Here is a 21,133-nt window from a genome sequence, read left to right as displayed (position 1 = left end):
TTTGAATGTTGGATTATATAGGACCAGTGCAAAGGACCAGTGCAAACGACAAGGAAAAGTCCATGGATACAATAAAGTCTAAAACAAAACCCAATAAACAATAGTAGACCCAGTAGCCAGTTCTACCACGCAACTGACATCAACTGGGATTTTCTTAATAGCTTCCAAAAATCCATGTGCTAGCAACTGGAGCCAGTAGAACCAACTATTTTTAACTGCTCAACTGGAAATTTCACAGGTGAAAGGTTATTCACTGGGGAGTGTGGGGACATGCACAATGACACTAAGGATATGCAAAAGGCAGTACTGCGACCAAAATATTGACAGCAATGGCCTAGGGCATAATGAGCCACAACTGCTTACCTTGCAGACCCATTTGCTGAGGGCTTTCCAGGGCCAGTGTGAGAAAAAGCAGCTGGCGCCCCAAGACTTCAGCATTGTTCTCCACAATGTAAAACTGAAACACACAAACAGAAATGGTTATCAGTCCAGTGGAAAGTCAGCAGGAATGTCCTAGAAATATCTTCAAAAGGAAAAAAATAACTTTTCAGATGGAGATTGCAAATGTACCACAATTGTAGGACAAATTACTAAATATCTTCAGATTATGTAAATTATTATTAATATTAGTGGGGATTTATAAAGCGCGTGGCTGCCCTAAGGCTTCCCAGCGCTTATAAGATCAGTGACTTAGTAGGTTGCCGGTGACTTAGAGATATTGCTTAAACAGCCAAGTCTTGATCTCCTTTCGAAACTGTAGTTCACTGTCTAACCGTCTGCATTCCAACGGATTGGAGTTTAAGAGTCTTGGAGCCAGATGGGACAATTCTCTTCCGCCCAATCTTTCCCTTCTGGCCTTTGTTTGTGTTAGGCATTCATCCATACTGGAACGTAGCCGCCTGTTTGGAGTGTAAGGAAAGATTAACTTCCTAATTTTTTCCGGACCTTTTTTATGGCGTGATCTGTGGCTGAGGACCAAGACTTTACATTTTATTCTTGCTTCTATCGGCAGCCAGTGGAGGTCTACTAAATGCTTTTTTACTGATTCCCGTGTTGGAACGTTACAGAGCAGCCTGACTGCTGGATTCTGTGTGACCTGCAGTCTGCGTGTAACATATTTAGGGGCCCCAAAGAACAGCGAGTTTCCATAATCTAGTCGAGAAGTGACCAGAGAGTCGACCACCGTCTTCCTGAGCTGTAGTGGCACCCTATCCAGGATTTTCCGTAAGCTTCTCAGTAGCCCAAAACTGGTTGCGGCAACCTTCTTGGCCTGTGTCGCCATGCTTAGGTCAGATTCTAGCCAAAATCCTAGGCTTTTTATTATTTCTGTAGGTATAGGTGCATTACCTAGGCAAGCAGGCCAATCTAAAATGGGTCTGGGTATTGGTTTATTTCTGAGACACAATATCTCAGTTGTCTCCCCATTCAACTTTAGGCAGCTTCTCGTCATCCACTCTTTGACTCTTATCAAGCAGGAGGACATTTTCTCCCCCTCTCTGCTGTTTTTCGGGTCCAGTGAGATCACCAGCTGTGACACTGTGACACTGATGTTACCCAAAGCAGAGCTCAGAACAAGCATATCATCCAAATTGTGCCCTATAACACTAAGTTGACAAACCAACATTAGAAGAATGCATACACAATAAAAATGTGTTCTGCTTCAAATTGAAACCGGCAACGCCTTAACTCAGACCTCGAGGTAAACATCAGAAAGTAAAACATGCTTAACTATATCTGTTAATAATATCTACTCATGTCTCAGAATAGAAGGAGGCATTATCAAAAGAAGCTCTTTGGCTTAGGGGTACAATGAAGTTACAGACGTAAAAATACACTAGATAAAACATGGAGTGAAAAATATAGACCTGAGAAAAACTTCATACCTAATGATGTTGGCTATGAAAAACAGACACAAAACCATGGTCCCATTCAAGCACTTCTTCTCAAGTACTGGATTTAGAATAGTAATTGACCCCAGTGCTGAAACGTGTTTTTTGTTTGTGATATTCTGTAGGTAGATATTATTGCTTGGTCAAATTTTTGTCCTCTACCGTTTTTAATATTACAGTTTAATTTAGAACCCTTAATACCAGGTTTGAGAGATTTTAGATCCAAACAAAGTGTGAGCAGGTATAAATAAAAAGTAGAAGAATAGATTTATGAATTATGATAGCTTTCAAGTTTCTAGAGAGGTACATTTTCTCTTGCAGAGAAGTAAATACAATGATTTTGAACAGATACGGAACATATTATTGGACAAGGAGCGCAAGATCACTATCTATTTTCCCTATATTATCATTTATATTCAGAGGTTGCGAAGAAAGACAGCCTATAAAATTTTATTTTTTCTAAATGCATTTGAAACTTTTAAGGAATTTAACATTCTTTTTTTTGTTGAGTTTGGAAAATCTAATAAATTATTGTTGGTATTTCATCACTATGTAAATTAAGATACTTTAAAAAATAATAGAAGATAAATAATTCACCAGAAACATGTCCCAAGTCAAATGTATGAATAGCCCCAGTTCATATGCAAATTACATAAAACTTACCCAAAGCAATGTACCAAACCAAGCACTTATTGTAATTTTCATATTAACTATATATTGAATCTAACAGGACTTTCACACAGCAAGTGTTTCCCAAAACACTTAAAACCATTATATTTTACGCTCAAGGTAGCCTACGACAAAAGAGTGCAATGGCTTCCAGGTCTTAGAGCCTTACATTTAGCTGCCTTTGTTGCCAGCGGTGGGCCTGGCAGATGGTTTTCAGGAGGTGTCGACCATCTCCGCTCCCCACCAGTAGCATGTTCAGTTCTGGAGTGCCATCATGTAGGCAATGCATGTGCTCCATGGAGCTCCCAAGGCCTGAGAAAAATAAGGAGTGAGACTGTATTTCATTTGAATGTACTTAGAGCATATGTACGTGGAAACAACAGTGCGCTGCAAAATTAGTATGGCGAGGATACTGCAATAATTAAGCCCATAAGTATTGGAGATCTTAGCATGCAAGACAGGCAGCTGCCACTCCCCCCCCCCGCTTCCCCCTAACCTCTTGGCTCTAAACCACCCATTATGACATTATCCATAGTCATCACCATGCCCACAAATAACATAAGGTACCTGAACACAATATAAGATTTGTCCTACAATATAAGATTTTTTTAAATTAGGGTTACAATCAGCAATATATGGTAATGAAAGAGGTTTGACATAATAACTTAATGCCCTTTAATCTAATACCAGTTTTCTCCTGCTGCTATGAGAGCGGCAACCATGATTTTCACCCAAGGAATTTGCTGTCCTTAGCTACTTTGTTTACCCACCTCTCTGGGCTTACTGAAATGTCCGACAATGGGTAACTATTAACACGTGCGCCACTTAGGGCCACCTCTTGGAGTCCACAAATCCCCCCTATCACCAATGGACCCTTGTCAACCATTTAATGCCTCGTATTTCAAATAAGATATTGCCAATGTAGTCACTGTATATATTAAAGCTAAGGCTAATGGCTTAGCTCATAGTTGCTCTCTTACCATCACTCGTCACCCACTTTTAATATGTCCTATACCTGAAAGCAGATAAGCTTAGGTAATAGGTAAGAAAAATCCTGTGTTTTCATGAGTGTCACCCTGTGTGTGTGATCCATTCACATTATCCCAGGTTCCAAGAATCTTGGCTAACATTGCTCTTACAAATACCATGATGGCATCTCCCTCCGCCCCATGAGAAGCACCCCATATGCAAAAACTATTTCTTCTCGACCTTTTTGCCAGGTCTTCCTGGTTCTCTTGAAGAATAATATTTTGTTTATTACAAGTGCACAACCATTTCTGGTCCAGTATGTTTGAGATCCAGCCCTCAATTTCCTCCTGGAAACCAATAGCCATGTCTAACTCACTGATATCACTTCAGTTTCCTTTGGCTCTTTCCTTAAGTCTGAGTTCACTGTAGCTTATCTCTTATTAATTTTTATGAAGAATACTGTGAGAAGTTGGACTGATATGTAGTGCTCACTATTCTAGGGATCACTGTGTATCATTCCAAACGGCCCTTATTGATGATTGGTTGTAAGTCAACCTTATAGACCAGCTATCCTAGTAGCATGGACAAGAGCAGTCTTTAGGCTAAACTCTAGAGGGCGTGTTAAGCCAGCTGTTATACCATCACATATACCCCTTGAACACCAAGTGAAAGGACACCACACAAGTTGTTATGAAAATAAAAGGATATTTATTTATAACAAGTCTACCCTGATCTCTTTATGAGTCAGGGAGCTAAGCACACAACAAAACTCTTAAGAAAAAACTTTAAGTTGCACAATTTACACAAATGCCCGAGGGGCACGAAAAACCATATACTACAAAAGTGGAATGCGAAATACTAGCAGGTAAGTAACTCGATCCAGAGGCTTTAGGATCGCTAGGACTACACTACTGAACCTTCAGGTTAGGAGCAGGAGGCCTAGGGAGATCGGGTGCAGAGTGTGCACTCTCACGCGGGATGCGGGACAAAGTCTATGGATGCTAGATTTCGTAAAGTTAGTGTTATCGGACGAATCCGACTAGCTAGGCTGAAAACGAAAAAGGATCTGGACACTTAGATAGTGAACCTACGTTGGAGCACCGAAATGCTCAAGTTACCTAGCCCAGGGGCTGCGGCTGCATAGGGTTCAAAAGACGTTGGGAATCCTCGTTACAGTTTATGGAGCCTGAAAGAAGAAGTTGCTGGCAGGCGACCAGTGATGAAGTTCGATGTGATCCAAGCCTGGATCGAAGATGAAGACGACCTGAAAGCAGAGGGGACTCAGTTCTTAATCACTAGCCAGTGATCAGATGGGCACCAGGATGGCACCGGATGAAGTCACCTCGACCAGGTGAGTGGGCGACGCTGGGCTCTGCAGTCTCTTGGACCAGGAGGCGTTGTCGGCGACCAGGATGGAGGTGCGAGCTGTCCCACGAAGGTATCTGCTGTCGGCGATGCTGGACCCAGGATTGGGGCAACAACTCTTGGCAAATGCAAGCCCACGCGGTGGACTCAAAATGGCGTCTGGAGTGGACCAGGAGGGTCCGGGGTGCTCCTCTGTTGGAGGGGAGCAAGGGCCAGTCTGGAGCAACCAGACCAGCGATGGAAGTGTCGTGGTTCGTCGTCAGGAGGGCCACAAGCCAGCAGGCAAGTAGCCGGACAACGCAGTGAGCAGCAAAGAGCAGAAGGGCCCCACGCAGATCTCGTGAATGCTGGGAGGCTGGACTTCGGTGCTGGAGCTGCTCAGGGTTAGGGCTTCTCAAACCCCAAAGCACTAACTCGAGGATCCCTCGGCGGTCGTGCTGGATATGAGTCGTGCAGTTCTGAAGATGGCCGGTCCCTCAAGGTCTCGTCACACCCACGAATCTCAGCTGGGCTGATGATGTAGGTAGAGGTCAGAGGTGCCAGGGAAGCCGGGTCTCGTCGAGCTGGGCAGTCTTGATCCGGAGGATGGACGTGCAGCAAACCGCATGCGCTTAGATGGTGCCCGCAGGTGCAGGGTGGCTACTCCTTAGCCACAAGGGAGAGTCTTCAGAAAGGTTCAAGAGTTCTTTCGTGGAAAGTCATCAAGATTCAGAATTATCTAATTTGGGAAGGGGGCCTGCTCCTACCTTTATACTAAAGAAAGGGGCTGGAACGCGACTAGGTCCTGCCCATGGGTGGGACCAGGAGGGGGTGGTTACACCCCTCTCCCTTGTCCGGACTTTCCCCAGCTCAGGGGCTGGTGTGCCCCTGGAACTGGTTCAAACCGGCAGATGCATAGTGAGCACCGGGGTGCCACTTGCAGTCACCTTCCTCCTGAGTATTGCCTACCTGGGATACACAAAACCCTGTCTGGGATGGTGCTAGCACCGCCTCTGACAGGAAACCCTTTGTCCAAGCTCTCCTCGCTGGAAGGACTGCCAGCAGCAGGAGGTCAGACTTGTGTCTGTGGTGGCAGCATCCATTTTGTGATGCTGAGGCTCGAGTTAACTTTAACCGGGGTTCACAGTTACATACATGTCGTGTCCCTCTAGAAGGGTGGAATGCTAACCCCGTCGCCAGAAATGGCGAGGGGTTAGTATTCCAATTCTTATGACACCTTACTCGACATGTTTTGATAAAGCGATACCAAAGATAGCAAATAACCGCAAGGATTATAATGCACTTAAGAGTATATGGTACGCGTAATCATAGAACAGCTATTAGGACTTGGTTCCGCAAGCTGCAGATGGGCTCAGCTCATGCCAGAGCACCATCTCACATAATTCCAAGCACTCTGCCTTCAGGTTTGTTAAGGCCTGCCATAGGAGTGACTGATAGGAATACATGTGTCTATTTTAGGGTTAGATATAGGAATACTATATCTAAAGCAAAGGGTGTTTACACCACCTTGCCCCAGCTGTCGTGCAGCCAGTTGTGTCAGATTTAGATGGCCAGCCAGGGGTGGTATAATACATGCTGCAGCCCCTGGTAGGCCCTGGGTACACCTATGCCCTGGGTACAGGGACTGATAAGGTGGCCCAGTACCAATTGGTTATGTACCTAGGGTACATGGAATCAATTTTAGAGAGAGAGCAGTAGGCCTGGGGTCCTGAATAGCAGGGTCCCAGGTCAACTAAGTCGAAAAACCAGCAAAACACCAGGCAAAAAGTTGGGGGTAACCATAGTCAGGTATCCACCTTCATACATAAACCCCCCCCCCCCCCCCCCCCCCCCCAAACAAAAGGAGATAAGGCTATCCTTGGCCAGGTAAGCCTATATTGCCTGAGTGGCCATATGAGGTGGTACATGCACTGGCATGGTTACCCCCTGTATCATGGTCCACTAAGCAATCCCTCACCCTAAGGGTATCTGAGGGTCTCCACCATAGGGAATCTCTACCTGTGGTGTGTTTTGGCAAAGTAAAAGGCTGGTGCTGGGATGGAGTACTGAAGTGAGACTCCACTAATGTTGGGTTCAACTTCCTCCAATCACTATCCACCATATAGGCCTTTCTTTCCATGACTGAGTTGCTGTGAGCTCTCAGGGTCAACCTCTGGCTACCTAAAGCTGGAGTCTGGGTCCCTCTGTTTGGCTTACTGGAGGGACAGGTCAGGTTTGGGGCCCTCAGGTCCCAGGTTTGGCTGTGCCCAACAGTGTCCATCTGTGGGAGGTCCCTAACTAAGTTTAAGGGGGATCCCTCAGGAGTTTGTTTTATTTTCACTTGGCTAGGTCTACTAGCTTCAGTGCCCTTAATCTGCTGATTGGGGAGTTCTTTTGGACAGGGGGCCCTTTGGGGCCCACCACTGGCCTCCCTGACCTCTACAGCCCTGGGCTGACTGGGGCAGGGTAGAGAGGGGCAGGTTACCTGCTCCAGACTGGGTCCCACCTTGGAAGGGTCCACTGACATCAGAGGCTCTGCCAGGCTAGGCCTGACTACCTCTGGGGCAGTTCCTTCACAAGGGGTCAGATCAGTTCCCTGAGGAGGCTGATCCTTTCCTAAAGTCTGGTGGGAGGAAGATTTCTCTTCCTCCTCAATGCTCTCTGTCTGAGTGGAGCGATCCATAGTTTCAGGCTTCACAACACTATTATCTGTCTGAGTTTGAGCTGTGGCCATCACAACTCCACCAACCTTTTCAGGAAGGGACTCAGTTTGGGTATGGGCTGTGACCATCACATCCTTGCCAACCTGTTCAGGAAAGGAATCGGTCTGAGATTGGACTGTGACTGGCACAGCCCTCCTGACCTGTTCAGGGAGGACATCTGGGACTGGGGCTGTGGCTATCACTGCCCCACTAACCTTACCATGGAGGTTTACCATTTTAAAATGGGTTTTTTGCTCTAACTCAGCCCAGGCTGAGATCTCTAAATCATTCCCCAGTAGGCAATCCACAGGCAAGTTTGCTGACACTGCCACTCTCTTGCGGCCAGTGACACCTCCCCAGCTGAGATTGACCACTGCTATGGGATGATCTCTCTGCACTCCATCAATGTTGGTTACCTGGTATGTGGCTCCAGGTATAAGTTGCCTTGAGGGGACTAGGCTCTCAGTCACCATGGTGATGCTAGCCCCTGTGTCTCTGTAGGCCTCAACTTTTATACCATTGATGAGGGGCTCCTGTCTGTACTTGTCCAAAGCGTTGGGACAAGCTGTGAAGTTGGCAAACCCCATGCCAGTCTCACAGACAAGAGTATCTAAGTTTGGGGACCTGGTTAGGCCAGAGTCCCCAGGAACTCCCAAAGTAAATGCACCCAGATTCTTGGGGGCACTCCCACCACCTGGGGGATTACTACTAGTAGTAACAGGAGGCTGGGAAGTTTTACTTGGGGGTATGTTCTCCTTATTGTCGTTGGCCCTTGGGCAACTACTGCCAGTTTTGTAATGGCCTACCTGTTTGCAGGTAGGACAATAAGGTTTCTTTTGGGAATTGGAAGGATTTTGGGACCCACCCTTTTCAGAGGATTTTTGGGGCCCTGTGGTTTGATCAGAAGATTTATTCCCACCCTTCTCTTGAGGCTTGGTTGATTCCTTCTTTTGGTCACCACCCTGGTTCTTAGGCCTAATCCTGGTTCTGACCCATTTGTCTGCCCTCTTACCCAATTCTTGTGGAGAGGTCAGATCAGAGTCTACCAGGTGCTGGTGTAATAACTGGTTCTGACAATTATTTAAGACTTGCTCTCTCATAATAAGATTATACAATCCTGTGAAGTCAGTAACTTTACTACCCAATAGCCAGCCTTCTAGAGCCTTAGTGGCACAATCAACAAAGTCAGTCCAATCCTGAGACTGAGTTTTCTGGGTGTCTCTGAACATCAACCTGTACTGTTCAGTTGTTAAGCCAAACCCATCAACCAGTGTATTCTTCAGGACTTGGTAATTATTAGCATCCTCAGCTCTAGTAGTGAGGAGCTTATCTCTACCTTTACCTTCAAAGGAGAGCCACAGTATAGCTGCCCACTGACTCTGGGGGACGCACTGGACAGTGCAGGCCCTCTCCAAAGCAGTCATCCATTTGTGGATGTCATCCCCTTGTTTAAAGGGGGGCACTATCTTACTCAGGTGTCTAGTGTCTAAACTCCTGTCTTTTTCTCTTGGGAGAATGCTGCCACCAGTGGGGTCTGCCCCACTCAATTTCTGCTCTCTAGCAAAGGCAAGTCTCTCTTTGGCCAGGACAAGTTCCTCCCTTTCAATCCTCATATTGACTTCCCTCATCTTAGCTTCATGCTCTCTCCTCTGAGGGGATGTCATCCCTCTGTGAGAAGAGACCTGAGAGCCATTGGTTCGAATGGATCTATTAGAGCCTCTGGATAGAGACCTAACATGTCCATTCCCAATGTTAAGCCTGCCTGAGAGTGGGACTGGGGGTCCCCCAAGTCCATTTTCATGCCTGCTTAAGTTGGTCCTGGTGAGTCTACTGACTTCTACCTGACCCTTGTCTGCCTCATCCCAGTCATCCCTTGACAACTCCTGATCCTCTTCCTCTCCTTCACTAACTGTTCCATTGAGGTTGAGGTCAGGGTCCCCAAGGGTTCCCTCTAAGGGGGGCATGCTCCCATCTGGATTAGGAGGGCCTGTGTTAGAAGCCCTCCTGGCATCATAAGTCTCTAAGAGACCAATCAGGAATGGGATGGTAGGGTTAGAACCCTGTTTTAGCTTCCTGGAGGTACACACTTGTCTCATCTCCTGGAAGCTAAGAGCTGCATATCTTGAAATGACCTGTGGAGAGTCAACTGACACAAGGGGGGGCCTCTGAGTTCCCTCCTTTGTCTGACATGCTTTTCTAGTGAGGTGTAAGTGGTGCACTTACCTACACTATTTGTTTGCCTACTGATCCCTTGCTAAGAGTTGTAGTCAGGGTGTGCTAGGCCCTGTTGAACTACAACAGCTGGTTCAGTAGAACTCAGAGTATTCTAAGCTAAGTTATATGTACCTTGGTACTTATGTGATCTTTCAAATGATATTCTTAGGATACGTGTGGTAAAACAACAGCAAGCTCAAATCCCAACGGCCGCTCACCAATGTGAGAAGTTGGCCTGATATGTAGTGCTCACTATTCTAGTGATCACTGTGTATCATTCCAAATGACCCTTATTGATGATTGGTTGTAAGTCAACCTTATAGACCAGCTATCCTAGTAGCATGGACAAGAGCAGTCTTTAGGCTAAACTCTAGAGGGTGTGTTAAGCCAGCTGTTATACCATCACATATACCCCTTGAACACCAAGTGAAAGGACACCACACAAGTTGTTATGAAAATAAAAGGATATTTATTTATAACAAGTCTACCCTGATCTCTTTATGAGTCAGGGAGCTAAGCACACAACAAAACTCTTAAGAAAATACTTTAAGTTGCACAATTTACACAAATGCCCGAGGGGCACGAAAAACCATATACTACAAAAGTGGAATGCGAAATACTAGCAGGTAAGTAACTCGATCCAGAGGCTTTAGGATCGCTAGGACTACACTACTGAACCTTCAGGTTAGGAGCAGGAGGCCTAGGGAGATCGGGTGCAGAGTGTGCACTCTCACGCGGGATGCGGGACAAAGTCTATGGATGCTAGATTTCGTAAAGTTAGTGTTATCGGACGAATCCGACTAGCTAGGCTGAAAACGAAAAAGGATCTGGACACTTAGATAGTGAACCTACGTTGGCGCACCGAAATGCTCAAGTTACCTAGCCCAGGGGCTGCGGCTGCATAGGGTTCAAAAGACGTCGGGAATCCTTGTTACAGTCTATGGAGCCTGAAAGAAGAAGTTGCTGGCAGGCGACCAGTGATGAAGTTCGATGTGATCCAAGCCTGGATCGAAGATGGAGACGACCTGAAAGCAGAGGGGACTCAGTTCTTAATCACTAGCCAGTGATCAGATGGGCACCAGGATGGCACCGGATGAAGTCACCTCGACCGGGTGAGTGGGCGACGCTGGGCTCTGCAGTCTCTTGGACCAGGAGGCGTTGTCGGCGACCAGGATGGAGGTGCGAGCTGTCCCACGAAGGTATCTGCTGTCGGCGATGCTGGACCCAGGATTGGGCCAACAACTCTTGGCAAATGCAAGCCCACGCGGTGGACTCAAAATGGCGTCTGGAGTGGACCAGGAGGGTCTGGGGTGCTCCTCTGTTGGAGGGGAGCAAGGGCCAGTCTGGAGCAAACAGACCAGCGATGGAAGTGTCGTGGTTTGTCGTCAGGAGGGCCACAAGCCAGCAGGCAAGTAGCCGGACAACACGGTGAGCAGCAAATAGCAGAAGGGCCCCACGCAGATCTCGTGGATGCTGGGAGGCTGGACTTCGGTGCTGGAGCTGCTCAGGGTTAGGGCTTCTCAAACCCCAAAGCACTCACTCAAGGATCCCTCGGCGGTCGTGCTGGATAAGCGTTGTGCAGTTCTGAAGATGGCCGGTCCCTCAAGGTCTCGTCACACCCACGAATCTCAGCTGGGCTGATGATGTAGGTAGAGGTCAGAGGTGCCAGGGAAGCCGGGTCTCATCGAGCTGGGCAGTTTTGATCCAGAGGATGGACGTGCAGCAAACCGCATGCGCTTAGATGGTGCCCGCTGGTGCAGGGTGGCTACTCCTTAGCCACAAGGGAGAGTCTTCAGAAAGGTTCAAGAGTTCTTTCGTGGAAAGTATTCAAGATTCAGAATTATCTAATTTGGGAAGGGGGCCTGCTCCTACCTTTATACTAAAGAAAGGGGCTGGCACGCGACTAGGTCCTGGCCATGGGTGGGACCAGGAGGGGGGTGGTTACACCCCTCTCCCTGGTCCGGACTTTCCCCAGCTCAGGGGCTGGTGTGCCCCTGGAACTGGTTCAAACCAGCAGATGCATAGTGAGCACCTGGGTGCCACTTGCAGTCACCTTCCTCCTGAGCCCTGCCTACCTGGGATACACAAAACCCTGTCTGGGATGGTGCTAGCACCGCCCCTGACAGGAAACCCTTTGTCCAAGCTCTCCTCGCTGGAAGGACTCCCAGCAGCAGGAGGTCAGACTTGTGTCTGTGGTGGCAGCATCCATTTTGTGATGCTGAGGCTCGAGTTAACTTTAACCGGGGTTCACAGTTACATACATGTCGTGTCCCTCTGGAAGGGTGGAATGCTAACCCCGTCGCCAGAATTGGCGAGGGGTTAGTATTCCAATTCGTATGACACCTTACTCGACATGTTTTGATAAAGCGATACCAAAGATGGCAAATAACCGCGAGGATTATAATGCACTTAGGAGTATATGGTACGCGTTATCATAGAACAGCTATTAGGACTTGGTTCCACAAGCTGCAGACGGGCACAGCTCATGCCAGAGCACCATCTCACATAATTCCAAGCACTCTGCCTTCAGGTTTGTTAAGGCCTGCCATAGGAGTGACTGATAGGAATACATGTGTCTATTTTAGGGTTAGATATAGGAATACTATATCTAAAGCAAAGGGTGTTTACACCACCTTGCCCCAGCGGTCGTGCAGCCAGTTGTGTCAGATTTACATGGCCAGCCAGGGGTGGCATAATACATGCTGCAGCCGCTGGTAGGCCCTGGGTACACCTATGCCCTGGGTACAGGGACTGATAAGGTGGCCCAGTACCAATTGGTTATGTACCTAGGGTACATGGAATCCATTATAGAGAGAGAGCAGTAGGCCTGGGGTCCTGAATAGCAGGGTCCCAGGTCAACTAAGTCGAAAAACCAGCAAAACACCAGGCAAAAAGTTGGGGGTAACCATAGTCAGGTATCCACCTTACTACAAATACCATGAATTATATTTTCACAGTTTTTTCTCTAACCTAAGATGGCCCAGATTGTTCCTCTATTTTCTCTTTATTTGAGACATTTCTAGCCAAACGTGTCAAAAAGGACAATGTTTTTCCAATGTAAAGTGTGTGATTACCATAGCAAAAAAGATCCTATCATCATCTTTGCAGACAGGAATGATAGGGTGGTGCTGGACAATTCCTCTAATTGCACCATTTCAGCCAGCTATCCGATGGGGCCCAATTGAACATTTGCAGAGGTGAGGTCTGATCACAACAAAGATACTGGGAACTACATCAAAGTGAGGGAAGCAATGTCTGCATGATGTGGGTTTCATAGACACCCTGATGAAGTTGAACATTCCTTTTTCAGCCACAGACCGGACTAACACAAAAAGACAACATCCAAATCAGTTGACGCATAATAACACATTTAAGGAATTGAATCAAGGACCTTTGACTCCGAGGTCTCAATGGAAGACATGCCTCTGTAGAAGCTATCCCTCAGAGGAAGTAATTGTCTCAGTAGTTCTTACACTGGGGAAAGACTCATTGAGCTGTGGGTATAACAGTCCAAAAAAGCTTCACAGCATTGATGCTAGGACCTTCACAAGTATACTCGCTTTCAGGTGTTAATATGCGTCAACACGATAGAGCCAGTACAAAAATGATTTGCACACAACTGACATAATTAAGCATGTTAGTAAAGGATCCATTCTACTCTTTTTGGACACAGAGAAAATGTTTGATACAGGGCACTGGAAGTTCCTGGAGGATAATCTAGAAATCATAAGGTGGGAAGCAATAGCTAATTACAAAAGCCCTTTGGGAAGAATTTGAATTATTGAACAATTGTAAGTTAATGTACAAATTATGACAGGCACTTGCTAAAGATGTTCCTTATCTATCCTTCCTGAATTCTCTGTTGCAACAGATTCACAAAAATTAGTTAACAGGGATATTACATTTGATGTTGATATGTTCAACATCACTTTATTTTCAAATTATATACCTCTGTCACTACTGGACCTAGTGCAGTCATTATTTGAGCTCCTTTCATAACTGACTGCACGAGTATGAGACATTTTCCATGTTCAAGACGAATGACGACAAGTGAGAAGCCTTAAATCTGACCCTGAACCTGGATTGTCTAGAGAGACTAAACAAGCAATCTATATTCTGCTGGAGTAATAAGTTCCCAGCAACACTCCTGAAGCATCTTAACCTTTCCTGGCTCTGCCAATTGGCAGCACATGTGGCAGTTGGATAACACTGGTTTACAATAAGTTTACTTGGAATGGGAGGGAGGCTAGTTCACCCTTAAAAAGGTAATTCTGCCACCAAATGAGGGGAGTGTGGTAATTGATAAGCCATATTGTTTAACTGATCACACCCTATAGGGTAGTCCCCCTTGGAGGGTCACAAATAAGTGTCAGATGGAGATTTGTGACACAGATGGCACAATCACCAACCACATACACCACTTACCTGTCACCATCACTTTTTGGTAATGAGATTTCTTTTCCAGGACTAAATAAAAGAGGATTTAAGAGAGGGTTCCAAAGTTGGAGAGGTGGTTGCCTGAATGCGTGACTTCTTGTCATTAAGCACTATTATACTGGTCCAGTTGATCAGAACAGACTTTAGTCTGCCGGAAACAAAACATTTCATATGCATATAAGTGGGGCAACGAGTACTAGGTCTATAAATCAGCAAAAAAGCAACAAGGTAAGTAACAGTTTTCAAGAAGATGCAATTACACACATGATTATCATCAAATGCAGAATCGAAATTTGCCTAGCTTACGTAACGGTAAGTTTCAATTCTATTAAGGACACGGAGGCGAGGATTATGCTATATCTTCCTTCGCTTTATTAACATAAAGACTCCACAGCAGCTTAGGAAAAGATATATGATAGTAACAAAAAATGCTTTAAGGCCTAAAGCATTTGACGGAACGTTCAACAGATCAAAACAACAACTCCCAAGAGTCTCTTTGTATAATGACAGTCCATAGTCCTTCCACTCTGTCCATCACCGCTATAAACCCGGCCTTCTCTTCCTCTTCCTCCTCTTTCTTCCCGCAGATCACGCCTGAACCTCATTGATCCTGCTTAGCACCCTCGTTGCCTGTCGAAAAAGAAACAGCGTAAGCGAGGCGGCCCAGGAATGCAACAATAAGGCGAGGAGCATTCAGTGACTAATACAGCACAGACAATGTAAAGGAAAACGCTTTACTGACTGCCATACGGGTGGGTAGAGACACCACTGTGTAGCCTGGGTGGGATAATCCTCGCCTCCGTGTCCTTAATAGAATTGAAACTTACCGTTACGTAAGCTATGCAAATTTCGATTCTATGTCAGGACCGGAGGCTTCAGATTATGCTAGTTCAAAGCTTACTTACCACCAACTGGGCCAAATCCACCACCGGCTTAAAATAAAACCTCTTAAAGGTGGAATCCGAGGACCAATCCGCCGCTCGCATTAGGTCCTCCAAGCGAGCACCCACCGAGAACGCCTTAGAAGCCATGGCCCCTCTGGCAGAATGTGCTCCAAAGAGGGTAGTATTGATGCCTGCTTCTTGCATGACCCACCGCACCCACCGAGCAATAGTGGGGGAGGAGACAGCTTTGTGTGGCTTCAGCAGAGCAATCAACAACTGACGTTCGCCCGGGGGGCGCAACTCCAAGGTCAGATCCTCATATGCTTTGAGGCATTGCACAACACACAACTTAGGAGTGTCAAGAAAAGCTGGATAGGAAATGGATCGCGACAACGTTTTGGTGCGTCGGCCCACGGTAAAAGTGACCCCATCCGGGGAAAAAATGCGTGCAGATATATCCACCGCGCGCACGTCAGAGACGCGTCTACAAGAAACCAAACATAGCAACATGGCCAACTTTGCCGACAATTCCTTAAGAGACAGATAGGAATTGGCCGGCCAGGACAAGAACAAGTTCAGAACCAAATTGACGTCCCAAAGGACGGAGTACCTGGGTTCAGGAGGCAACGCGAGACGAATAGCCCGCAGAAGCCGGCAAACAAAAGGATGCTCCCCTACTGGGTGGCCGTTGATGTTGTCATGGCCTGCCGAAATCGCCGATCGAATAGCATTGATCGTTCTATAGGCCAAGCCCTTGTCGGCTAGGTGAGCCAGGAAATTCAGCACGGGAACGAGGCCTGCGACCAAGGGATCCAAATCCCTTCGTAGACACCAACGCATCCACTTAAGCCAAGCGGATCTGTAGCGCTTCGTCGTACTATCGGCCCATGCTTTGGAGAGCAAGTGTTCAGCAGACCCCGAAAGGCCTGGGAGCGACCAGCGTCTCCTGAGAGCCTCCATGCCACGAGGCGAAGAGAGCTCTGCGTGATGAGAGGATGCGGTTCCCGATCCGGATTTGTCAGGAGCAGAGGAAACAGGGGGAGTAGGATTGGAAAATCCCAAGAAAGTTCCAGAAGAACCGGAAACCACACTTGAGACCTCCAGAGCGGTGTAACCAACACCAGCTCCGCTCCTTGGCGGCGTATTTGGGCCGCCGCTCGCATTATCATGGAGAACGGGGGAAACGCAAACGGCTGTTCCCGACTCCAATCCTGTAGAAAGGCGTCCGTGGCCTCCGCCAGAGGGTCCGGCCTCCAGCTGAAAAAACGCGGCAGCTGGTGGTCGAGACGGGACGCAAACAGGTCCACTGAAAAAGGACCCCAGAGAGTCTGTAACCACCGGAAGACCTCCGGATCCAGTTTCCACTGACTGGCGTCCCTGAGGTGTCTGGAGTGCCAATCCGCTACCTGGTTGGCCTGACCCGGTAGATATTCCGCCGTCACCGCAATGTGACACGACAGGCAGTAGTCCCAGAAGTCCTTCGCCAGATCCGCCAAAGCGCGGGAACGAGGACCTCCTAGATGGTTCACATAACGAACCGCCGAAACATTGTCCATCCGTAAAAGGACACAGGCCTTGACCGAATCCTTGGTCCAACAACGGACTGCGAAGGAGCCCGCTAGGAGCTCCAAACAGTTGATATGCAATCGTTGTTCTTCTGAAGACCAGGCGCCGCCGGTGGAAAAATCCCCGCACCGGGCGCCCCAGCCCGACCTGCTGGCATCGGACTCTATGACTAGGTCCGGGGCCGATCCGAAGATCGCCCGACCATTCCATGCCTCCATGTGAGACAGCCACCAAGACATTTCCTCCTTCACTTCTTCCGTGAGGGGAACCCACTGATCGTAGCTCATTCCACGACGTAGGTGTTGCGCCTTCAGGCGTTGGAGCGCCCTGTAATGCAGGGGGCCTGGGAAAATCGCTTGGATGGAGGACGACAGAAGTCCTACCACCTTGGCGATATGGCGCAAAGAAGTGCGATCTTTGGCGATCGTCTGCCGGAGCAGGTGTCGTATTTTCGCGACTTTCCGACCCGGCAGGCTCAAGACAGCCTGCACAGAGTCCACCACGAAACCCAGGAAGATAATCCTCTGAGTGGGAACCAAAACCGACTTGGAGCCGTTGATACCGAACCCCAGTCTCTGAAGAAGGTGCACGGCCTGCCGAAGCTGGCCCGCCAACACCTCCGGGCACTGCCCCATGAGGAGGATGTCGTCTAAGTACACCAACATTCGGACCCCCTGACTCCTGAGAAACTCCACTACCGGGTGGAGCACTTTCGTGAAGCACCAGGGGGCCGACGACAGACCGAACGGTAGCGCGGCGAACTCGAACACCCTGTCGTTCCATATAAACTGTAGGAAAGGACGATGCGGGGGCTGGATGGGGACGACCAAATAGGCATCCTTGAGATCCAGTCTCACCATCCAATCCCGAGGGAGGAGTACGTCTCGAAGGAGGTGGATACCCTCCATCTTGAAATGTCGATAGACCAACCACCCGTTGAATTCTTTGAGATTGATCACAGGTCTCTTGCCCCCATCTGTCTTGTCCACTAGGAAGACATTGCTGAGGAAACCGTTTGGATGGCGGGTTGATAGGCGGATGGCCCCTTTGCGGAGCAGTTCCGAGACCTCTCCGTCTATCAACCGCGCGTCGGACTCTGAAAACACCATCGGACGTGGGGGCACCGCTTGCGTGGGCTGGTCGTAGAACTCTATGTGGAACCCACGTACAGTTTGCAAGACCCAAGCGTCGGCAGTGAGCAGCTCCCACTCCTCGTAAAAGGTTGCCAACCTCCCCCCAATCGGAACTTGATCCAAACAGAGTACACTTACCGGAGGCATTTCCTTGTCCAGAGTTCTTCCTGAACCCTCTGACGCCGAATCGCTGCCCTCTGGTGGGGTAGAAGTTGTTAAAGTTTGCTGAGGTCTGGTATTGGCCTCTGCCGGAGCCTTGTCCTTTATTGTTGGCTTGCTGGCCACGGCCGGTCGCGCGGCCCCTACCGCGACCGGCCCCTCCGGAGAAACGTTGGTGAAACACCCGTTTAATGCTGGATTGAGCCTTGTCTAGCGATGTGAACGTGTTCACGAATTTGCCCAGCTCTCTGATAAAGGGCTCGCCAAAGAGGCCACCCTGGGCAACAGCACCCGCCTCCGACGAGGCCAGGTCCCCCAACTTCGGATCCAATTTAATCAAGAGCGAACGCCGCCGCTCAGTAGACAGTGCGCAGTTGGCGTTGCCCAAGAACACGATCACCCTGTGGGCCCAATTAGAAAGCACCTCCGGAGAAATGACGGTGCCATTTGCCTTCGCCTCCTCCGCCATATCGAGGATCTTCGTGGCAGGCCCTACCGCATCCAACAGCTTATCCTGGCAGGCCCGCCAGGACCGATCGATGCCCTTCCTGGGATCCTTCATAAATTTTGCCAAGAAGGTGGCCATCCTGGTATCCAACTCCGGGGTCATGGCCACCTTTCCCTCCAAAGTCGGCCTAGGGCATTCCCCACGCAGGCAACCCCTTGCCTCCTTCTCCAGCGGCTTGCGAAGCCTGCCCGCTACAAACTTCGCCACCGTCTCCCCCGGTGTCCAAGCCGCGGAGCGAGGGTGGACGATCTCGTCCGGGTCCAGCATGCCCGACTCATCTCGTGGCATCTCCTTGGCAGAGGACGCCGGAAGCCAAGATCGGGTCGACTCTCCGTCGTCATCGGTGTCTGGAGAGTCGTACACAGGAGAAGCGGGGGCCGTCGACACGTCCCCTGAAGCACCCGGATCTGCCAAGGGAGCAGGGGGCACCGCAGTTGCCTTCGCCAGGAAGGCGTCCCGTAGACGCTCAAACGCGCCCCTGTCCACACCTTGGGCCTCCGAGGACGGGCCTTCCCTACAGGGCCTCTTCGGTGCGGGCGGCAACCCGCCAGATGTCCCCGGGAGTTCGGGGGTCGGAGGCACATGCGCTGACGCCAGCTTCGCGCATTCTTCCACAATGCGGGCGGAGAGGCGGTCCTCCATAGGCCCTACCACCTCCGTCACGCAGCGATAAATCGAATTATCCACCGCCTGGTAAAATTCGTTGTCCTGCAGGTAGGAGTAGGGTTCTTCCTCGTACTCCCCTTCCATCCTGAAGCACAGGGGTAATTCCGGGGCACCCTGGAGGGCGGCAGTCGAGATAAGTCTCGGATATGGGCAGGCCAACTGGCTGCGATCACTTTGTGGGCCAACTGACGTGGCAGGTGGGGCAGCACCAACCCCCCAGCGCGCAGACTCTCCTCGCCGGGACCGAGTCTCCGCACCCCTCAAGCGCGCCAAGCCACACACGATCAAAAGAGGTGCACAAAGTTCACCCGAAGGTGTTTCACGCGGTCAGCGCCGCAATACAGACCCCAACGGGGCGTCTGAACAGGGAGGTACAGACCCGGAGCACCAGGTGTCAGAGGGGTACGCGAGGGTTGGTTCCTGCGCAAGCAGACTCCACGGCGCGGCTCCTGTAACTGCGGAGGCGCGCCGAAGAGTCGGCGAGACGTTAGGACGCCCCCGGGCGGCTTACTCACTCACCGCACACAAAAGGGAAAGAAAGATCGCGTAGGAACGATGGAACGTTCCCGCGACTGGGGACTCTGCAATGGAAAAATAAACCACGGAGTGAGTCCCCCAACGATCGTACATATAATACAATCAGTAAACACATAAAGGAAACATGAAAAGCACTTATCTGGCTGCGGGAGCAGCGAAGAAAGAGGAGGAAGAGGAAGAGAAGGCCGGGTTTATAGCGGTGATGGACAGAGTGGAAGGACTATGGACTGTCATTATACAAAGAGACTCTTGGGAGTTGTTGTTTTGATCTGTTGAACGTTCCGTCAAATGCTTTAGGCCTTAAAGCATTTTTTGTTACTATCATATATCTTTTCCTAAGCTGCTGTGGAGTCTTTATGTTAATAAAGCGAAGGAAGATATAGCATAATCTGAAGCCTCCGGTCCTGACATAGAATCCATAAGCTAGAGACTACGGACTGTCTGCAAAATGGACATTAAAGACGGCATAGGAAAATTAATTCAGATACCACTATTGATGCCAGAAAGTGGCAGAGGTGTACTGAATTTGCAACATGGTTAAGCATGCTCAGGGTGGGGAAAACATTCTTCAAAATTCTGTATAATTTGTTTTATGCACCAGTATTCCCCCATCTCACACACATTCTATTGAGAAAACACATGCAATAACACATTGTAGAGGGTATGTGGCAAAGGGGACCATAACACACCTATTGTGGTCATTTTTAAAGCTAAGAACATTCTAGAGGTAGGTTCTGGGCGGGATCAATGAAGTTGTATGTTTGGACAATTCACACCTTCTTGAGGCCATTTTCTTTTTGATTGTACATGATGACACAAAAGAAGGCAAAAGATGCCTTCACTTATGGTTTTAACTGGTTCACTGCCTACTTGTGTTTCCCTCCCCAGCACAAATGTCCAAAATATATTTTCTGCCCACAGTAGCTTGTGCCCATAAAAAATATAGACTCTCATGGTTTCAAAAAACACATATTAATCTAACAAGCAAGAACAAATTAATTAAAAACTATTTAAGATATAATTACCCCTCTCCCCATAAACCCTCCCACAGAATATGTCTGTAGGACATGCGGTCAATTTGCAAAGATTTGAGCTAGACTTTTCATGTTTTACCTGGGATTGCTACGCACCAGTTTTGTCTTATAGATTCCTGATCCCAGTTCCATGTTTTTCTCATTCCTAACTGTAGCTCGAGAGTCAACCTTTTATCCCATTTTTCTTTAAATGGTTTACACCTCCAGCTAAATGGCCATCAAACTCTCAGGACTGGCTTATGCCTGTACAGTATGGGTAAGACAGAAAGGTACTAAAGGGCGGGTAACCAAGGTAGGAATAGCTAACCACAGTAAGTAGACAACCAGAACTCTATTTTCCACATATCTGGTTGCCATGATAGAAGTTTAATAACTGGCACGGCTTGTCTGGCTTCCATAGAGTACATCTGTCTGTTTCTTTT

General features: G+C 48.5%; 1 protein-coding gene across 1 annotated transcript in view; it reads right to left on the bottom strand.

Annotated features, from left to right (window-relative positions):
- DNAAF3 (dynein axonemal assembly factor 3) overlaps positions 1–21,133 on the bottom strand; it is a 181,903-nt gene that overhangs the window by 149,398 nt on the left and 11,372 nt on the right. The window contains exons 2-3 of the mRNA XM_086928685.1: positions 2,728–2,870; positions 364–457 (exon numbers count right to left, since the gene is read on the bottom strand). Coding sequence (XP_086784811.1) covers positions 364–457; positions 2,728–2,870 — 237 coding nt within the window. The remainder of the gene's footprint in view (positions 1–363; positions 458–2,727; positions 2,871–21,133) is intronic.

The sequence above is a fragment of the Lissotriton vulgaris genome, chromosome 7 (assembly GCF_964263255.1).
Source record: "Lissotriton vulgaris chromosome 7, aLisVul1.2, whole genome shotgun sequence".
In the NCBI taxonomy this organism is placed as follows: domain Eukaryota; kingdom Metazoa; phylum Chordata; class Amphibia; order Caudata; family Salamandridae; genus Lissotriton; species Lissotriton vulgaris.
The sequence above is the reverse complement of the archived record's forward strand: the minus strand, read 5'-3'. Positions and strand labels throughout refer to the sequence as shown.